The sequence below is a fragment of the Microtus ochrogaster genome, chromosome 18 (genome assembly GCF_000317375.1).
Source record: "Microtus ochrogaster isolate Prairie Vole_2 chromosome 18, MicOch1.0, whole genome shotgun sequence".
Taxonomy (NCBI): Eukaryota; Metazoa; Chordata; class Mammalia; order Rodentia; family Cricetidae; genus Microtus; species Microtus ochrogaster.
Window position 1 is genome coordinate 6,141,944 of NC_022020.1, and position 7,513 is coordinate 6,149,456.

Here is a 7,513-nt window from a genome sequence, read left to right on the forward strand (position 1 = left end):
CAGCCATTTCAAAAAAGCGTGGATTTTTTTCTGCTACCACTGAGTCAGGAAAACCTCTCTTAAAGGAAGCATGCCTCTGCTTGCTTCTAGCAAACAGAGCCCACCCAAGAAAATGCCACTACCAAACCATGCTTAACTGTGTTCTTTTGTGTCTATGATTCCTTTTTAAGCTTTTTCAGGTTTTATGCATATTTAGTTAGCCATGTAGGGTGCCAATTTATTGAAAGGGAGATAACTTGTTGGTTCCCAGCTGCTCAGCCCCGAAATAATCACACAGAAACTATATTATTTAAACCACTGCCTGGCCCGTTAACTCTAGCTTCTTATTGGCTAACTCTTACATCTTAATTTAACCCATCTTCATTAATCTGTGCATCACCACAAGGGTGTGGTGCGCCAGCAAAGTTTCAGCATGTCTGTTTCTGGCATCAGCTTCATGGCTTCTCCTGACTCAGTCCTTCTTTCTCCCAGCATTCAGCTTAGTTTTTTTCCCCTACCTCTATTCTGCCCTGCTTAGGCCCAAGACAGTTACATTATTAACCAATGGTATTCACAGCATACAGAGGGGAATCCCACATCAGGGGACTCTTGCATATAAATTTCTGCAGCCTAGTTTTTTTCTTGCGTAGCTATATCTTTTGCTGTTGTTCCCACATTTTGTTCTGAGAACAGTTCTGCTCTGTGGGTGATCTGCTTTTGTCTTGCATTTCCTGTTCCAGGATGTCTAGTTCAAGTTTAGTGTTTTATAGTTATAGTTAGAAAGTTCGGTGAGCTTGCTTACATCTTCATAGATAAAGCAGTATTTGGAATTACATAGATGCGAACAGATACCATGACATTTGTTATAGAAGTTTGCACTTTCAGTAGCAGTGTGGGAATCTCTTTTTGTGCTATGTTGCTGGGCCTGGATTCATTGGTTTATAGACAGTTCCCATTTTGGAGAGAGAAAGAGTCTCACTGCCTACTAGGACAGGGTTCTCAGCCCTTGGGTTGTGACCATTTATGTTTCCCTTCCTGGGACCATGTCAGCTTTCTTTGGCTTCAGAGAAAGTATATATTTGAGTAGCATTAAACATCGTCAGTTACCTTATGAAGCATCCCCAGAACTGAAGCTCTTCACACAGAGACAGCTTCCTTTCTCCTTCCCCCAGCCTACAGCCACTATCACTGCACTTGTGTGACTGTGTTGTTCTTCATGTAATAGTGGTTAATACAATGTCAGTTTGTTCCTGGCTTATTTTAGTTTGCATTGCTGTCAGGGTTCCCTCATGTTGTTGATTGTGGCAGGATTTCCATCTTAAGACTGGGATACAGTCACTTGACTGTGTTTTTTTGTCCACTTATCTCATGATGGATATTTAACTACATCTTTTTGCTTTTCTGAATCATGGGTGTGCAGATACATTTCACAATTTGGTTTTGATGTTTTAGATGCATATAGTCAGAGTGGGATTGCTGACTTTTTGGCCAACTGCTGGGCTTTCCCATCACCATGCTGTAACCCCTGCAGAAGTGCACAGGGCTCTAGTTTTCCATATCCTTGCCCATACTTGTTATTGTGGTTCTGAGGATCAATGCATGCTAGGCAAGCTGACTGGGAACACCTGACAATTGTCCTGTCTCAGTTGCTGTATTAGAGTTGTCACCGTGCCCTAACAGTCTATTTTTTTGCTTTGCTAATGTCTGTTTTAATGGACATGAGGCACTCTTACTGAGGATTTGACTTCTATTTCTCTGATGGTTAATAATGTGGAACACCCCTCCTCACAGCTGCTAGAGCTCACACGTAGGGCCTGGTCCTTGGAAAGGCTTCTGCCCCAGCCGGTAGCATGTTCTTATACACATCACCTGAGATTACACACTGCAATGCAGATACTGGGGAGACACCATAGCTGCTATTGCACATGTGAAATTACAGACAGGAGCAGACTCAGGAGTTTCCAGAGTCAGTGGTCCTGCAGGCCTTGGCTGAACAGGATTCTCCTCCATCAGAGATTCATTCCTCTGACGGGTTGACGTCTGAACACTAGCTGTCACCTGCTTTATATTCCCACGGCCTCTGACAAGGACTGTAAGTTTAAATCCATGAATGGAGAAGCCTGGGTATTCTGGACACAGGCTGACAGAGGGGCTCCCTGCAGTCATCTCTCTCTCTCTCTCTTTTTTCTTTTGAGACAGGGTTTCACTGTATAGCCCTGGCTATACTGGAACTCACTGTATAGACCAGGCTGGCCTCAAACTCACAGAGATCTGATTGCCTCTGCTCCCCAGTGGTAGGATCAAGGTGTGCACCACCACCAGCCCCCTACAATCATCTTTAAAAATCTATCTGCGCTTCAGTGGTCAAGAGCACATGTTGCTTTTTCAGGAACATAGTGGGTCACAACCACCTGTAACTCCAGTGCCAGCATATTAAAATGCCTCTTCTGACTCTCATGGGCACCAAACACACATCTAGTCCAAATAGATGCATGTAGGCGAGACGTTTGTTACACATAAAATAACTCTGAAAACAATCTGCTGTCTCTAGTGAGAAAGTGTTCATTGTAGGTCTTCGGGTTCTAACACAGGTTCAGTCTGATGAGGTGGGTCAGCACTTGCCACACAGGCCTGACGATCTGACTCCAATCTCTGGAGCCCTAGTGTAAGGAGCAAACTGTCTCCCAAAGTTGTCTTCATGTGCACAGTGTGACATACCCATGTCGACATACACACACATAATAGCAAAAAAGAAATAGAACTCTAGCAATGCTCCTTGTGGTTTTTAGTATGTATGTCATGCCTCAGTGCACATGTGTAGGGGTTGGAGGGCAATTCTGGAATTTATTTCCTGCCACCTTTTCGTGGGTTCTGGATCAGATTTAGGTCAGGCCTGTTCTCTGACCCTTTACACTCTTATTTTGTGAGGCTTGACTGACAAGGTTCATGCTCTATGATAGTGATTTTCCTCACAGGCCTTTGGCATGTTACTAGGCGAGAGTTGCTATCTTGAGTCTGCGCAGTGTTTTGACTGTGTCAGAATATGGAACATTTAGATGTGCCTGGACTCTAAAGTGCTGCACTTGCAAGCAGTCTTTGTAACAGTGAGGTTTCTAAGGGGTCTGCCTGGGACCCAGTGCCAGGTGGGGTGCAGATGGAGCCTGGTGGCTCATGGGAAGGTGGCTGACTCAATGCCTGGGATCCGCACATTGCTTCACTTTGACTGCTTAATGAAAGCTCTTCAGTGCATGGTGCCAGAGCGTGTGGAGGCTCAGCCATGGTTATAATTGCTGTCCCACCGTTCCCAGCCTCTGTCAGCCCGAATTTCTCGTCTCTTATGTTGTCTGTTTCTCAGGGTGTAGTAAAGAGCCTTGAAAAGCACTAGGCACATGGTGCTTTATCTATTTATTTCCATAGCTAGGAATAGCTGTTACCTGTGTAATCGTTGACTGGACTTACTTGTGTTGGTGTTTGGTGGTGTTGGGCTTGAACTGGAGCCACATGCTTGCTAGTCAAGCTCTCCACCAATTGGGTCCATCCCGAGCCCTCAGTGGGCAGTCTCTTAATGTTTTGTTTCTTGACCTTGGTCCTAGGTGTTGCCTGAGAAACGAAGTCTCAAACTCCTGAAGAGCCACAACCTCAATGTGAACTGGTACATGTACTGTCCCGAGAGCGCTGTGATCCTGCTGTCCACCACAGTCCTTGAGAATGTTCTGCAGCCTTTTTATTTTAGGGTGAGAGCGAGCCCCAGGCCCCTCCCTAACCCAGCTCTAAAGCAGTGATGAGTCAAGCCCCTGAAAGGAACCCCATCCTCAGCATGACCACCAGAGGCACACTTCCCTGTCTGGCAGTTCAAGAATGGTTGGTTCTGTGAAGAGGAGTTAGGAGACAGTGTGTGCCTTCATTGATTTAACGTAGAGCAGCTAAAACATGGAAGGAGTGGGTAAACTTTCCTCAACTTTCCCCAAACAGGCTGGCACCATGTCGAAGCTTCCCAAGTTTGAGATTGAATTACCAGCTGCACCGAAGTCAACTAAACTTAGCCTTTCAGAACGAGACATCGCAATGGCGACCATGTATGTCTGTCTTCCGAGGGTTCCTTTTGTAATTGCCACTAGTGACCCAAGTAACGAGGGCGTGTTAGGAGCTCACAGGAAAAGAATCCTTAAAACAGATAACAAGAGCCAGGCGGTGGTGGCACACGCCTTTAATCCCAACACTTGGGAAGCAGAGGCAGGCGGATCTCTGTGAGTTCGAGGCCAGCCTGGTCTACAAGAGTTAGTTCCAGGACAGAAAAACCTAAGGTCTTTTGACACCTTTTTAAAAAGATTTATTTTATGTGTATGCTTTATCTGTATGTATGCGTATGCACCATATGTGTGCATCAGGTTCCCTGGAAGTGGAGTTAGAGATGCTTGTTCGCTGCCCTTGGGTGCCGGGAATTGAACCTGGGTCCAGTTGCTCTTAACTGCTGAACCATCTTTCCAGTTGTATCATTTTCTTTTGATTGTATTCGTTTGTGATCTCAGCATGATTTTTTTTTAACCTGTCTTGTCTGACACAATGAGAACATTGGAACAATTTCAATGAAACATTTAAACAATTAAATAGGTTTGCCATAGAATTTTAAAAAAATTGTTAATTGAAGCGTAGGAAGGATTTTTAAGCTAATATATAAATGTTCATATACATATATATACACACACACATTTATATATGCGTGTCTGTGTGTGTGGTTTTTTTTTTCCTTTTTTTCTTTTTGGTTTTTCAAGACAGGGTTTCTCTGCATAGCCCTGGCTGTCCTGGAACTGACTTTGTAGAGCAGGTTGACCTTGAACTCACAGAGAGTGCCACCACTGCCAGGCCATCAAAATACCTAATTTTTAAAACTCTAACAAAGATGGAGTGGATTTATTTATATAGGGAATTATATAATCGCTTGGAAATAAAGGCATCTCAAATTTTACGTTTCATACTCTAAACCTTAAGCCAAAATGAAATCAGTACAAAGAAACATTTTCTGCCCTGCATCTCCACTTCAGGGGTCGCCACTGGTTTGCTCCAGGGGCTGAGGGTGTGACTTAGTAACTAACACTGGCTGCTCAAGATTCTGAGATTATCCCCAGGTCCAAAAACAAATTCCAAATCACTTCTAGTTCGGCTCTGTGTTTCCCACCTTAGCTTTTTAAAAATTACCATTATTTTAGTAGAATATACTGCTCCCTTTCCTTCTGAGGGCAGAGAAGTGAGTGCAGTCTGGCTGCAATGGCCAGGACCTGTTCTGTCCTTTTTTGTCTTCTTTTCATGTCACCGGGGCACTGAATTCATTGCTGGGAGAGCAGTGCTCACGTCTACTGTGGAGAGTGAGAATCCTGTCTGTTAGGGGCTGTGTCCTGCTACTCTGGAAGAGAACACAGAGCCGGGAGTGAAATGGCATTACTTGTCATGACTGCTGGCCTGCTTCTCTTCCCTGGCTGGACTCAGTGCGTGCCTTCCTGGCTTTCTTTCAGAAAACCGTAATCAAACTGTATGTGGAGGAATTTTATTACCCTTTTAAGACGGCTGTGCCGAGGCTCTGCTGGAACTTGTTCCATAGTCAAGGTGACCTTGAACTCCTGATCCTCCTGAGTGTCAAAATTAGGAGCTAAGTCACCAAACCCAGTTTATGTCATGTTAGGGTTCAAACTCAGAGTTTTGTGCAGCTAGGCAAGCCTTACTCTGCCAACCCAGCTACATACCCAGCTCGGGGGAGGAGGGACTTTGAAATGGCTAGTTATGCCTCATGCACCTCTCTCTGCTTAGATACGGGCAGCTCTACGTCCTCTTCCTGCGGCACCATTCGCGGACCTCCAACAGTACTGGAGCGGAGGTGGTGCTGTATCACCTCCCACGGTATGTCTGCTGCCGCACGTTCTCTCCCCTCTTTGATTTTAAAACGGACCTGAGGCTTACTGACCTCTTGCCACAATCTCGGTGTTGTCTTTCAGAGAGGGCGCATGTAAGAAGATGCACATTCTGAAGTTAAATAGGACGGGAAAGTTTGCTCTAAATGTCGTGGACAACCTGGTAGTGGTCCACCACCAGGACACAGAGGTAGGACTTGTGCCCCAAGCTGTTCTGCTGTCTGTGCTGGCACTTGTTTTTGAGACAGGGTTTCCCTGTGTAGCCCCGACTGTCCTGGAACTCACTCTGTAGACCAGGCTGATCTCGAAGTCAGAGGTCCCCCTGTGCACTGACGCTGCCGCCGCCGGCTTATGCCAGGACTCTCAATAGGCTTTGTGAGAACTGGTAAACCCAGACACGGGTGGGAAGAGTACTTAAGTGCAAAGGAGTTAGACAGCGATTCCCTGACAGTTTGTCAAAAATCGTTTCAGTTTGGGGACACAACTCGCTTGGTCGAGCACTTGCCCAGTGTGTTCCCTCCCCAGATAAAAACCAGCTGTCATCGTGCACACCTATTCCCTAGTACTTTAGCGCAATAGCGAGCTTAAGGGGCTGCAAGAATCCCTGTCTCAAAAAGAACCAAAGAAGTTAGAAACGTTGAGAAAATTTTTGATTTGATCTTTGGAGCTCTTACTCGACTGAGCCAGCCAGGCTGGGACTCTGCTTCAGATCCCCAGTGTCACGAGTCTGTGGCCTTTTTCATGTGGATTTGACAATGTAGGCCCATCAGTCTGCAACAGGTCTTCTCCAAATGTCTAACTGAACACCTGGCAGCACGCAGGCCTGGGGGTCACGCTGCACTATTTCTGTCTCTGAAGCTATTTCCAGTCCAAGTGAAAACGACCTGCCTATATCTCTCTACAACCTTACATTGAAGCAGGCTGTGGGTGCAGGAGTATTGTGGAAGTGATGAGGGTGGAAAGGGACTTGTGAGGATGAGGTCCCTCTGTGTGGAGCGCTGGGCTGGTGCAAGCGGAGGCTCCAGGCTTCCACACTGGCGACATGCGATGCATTTCTCCCTACCCTGTAGACATCAGTGATATTTGACATCAAGTTGCGGGGAGAGTTCGATGGCAGTGTGACTTTCCACCACCCTGTACTTCCAGCCCGGTCAATCCAACCTTACCAGATCCCTGTGGCAGGTAAGAGAATTCCGTGGGCTGGCAGTGCTGTCTTTTCCCTTGGGCCATATTCTTGCTGGAATTGTCAGGGGTCATATTCAGAATGGGAGAAGAAAAATGGACTCCCAGAGGGTTAACTCAGGACCTTATTCTCACCAGGCAGATGCTCTACCACTGAGCTACCTCTCCAGCCGCTAGGGATTGAACTCAGGACCTTACCCTCGCTGGGCAAATGCTCTACCACTGAGCTACGTCTCCAGCCAGTTTGTTCTATTTTATAAAAACCAAACACTCCTGCTGCTTCTCTAAGCTGTCATTGTTTCTCGAGAAGCAATTTATACATTAAATGATTTTTCCTTTGGAGAAAACACTTTTCCTTCCTTATGTCTCACAGTGGAGAGTTGAGATTACCAGAAGGCAAAACCAAAGCCTTTCTCTCTCTCCCTCTCTCTCTTTTTCTTCTTCTTCTT

The 7,513-nt window shown here is 45.9% G+C and overlaps 1 protein-coding gene across 1 annotated transcript in view; it reads left to right on the forward strand.

Annotated features, from left to right (window-relative positions):
• Rmc1 (regulator of MON1-CCZ1) overlaps window positions 1–7,513 on the forward strand; it is a 26,323-nt gene that overhangs the window by 10,340 nt on the left and 8,470 nt on the right. The window contains exons 6-10 of the mRNA XM_005355763.3: window positions 3,573–3,713; window positions 3,952–4,055; window positions 5,782–5,871; window positions 5,967–6,072; window positions 6,953–7,064. Of these exons, the coding sequence (XP_005355820.1) occupies window positions 3,573–3,713; window positions 3,952–4,055; window positions 5,782–5,871; window positions 5,967–6,072; window positions 6,953–7,064 (553 nt within the window). The remainder of the gene's footprint in view (window positions 1–3,572; window positions 3,714–3,951; window positions 4,056–5,781; window positions 5,872–5,966; window positions 6,073–6,952; window positions 7,065–7,513) is intronic.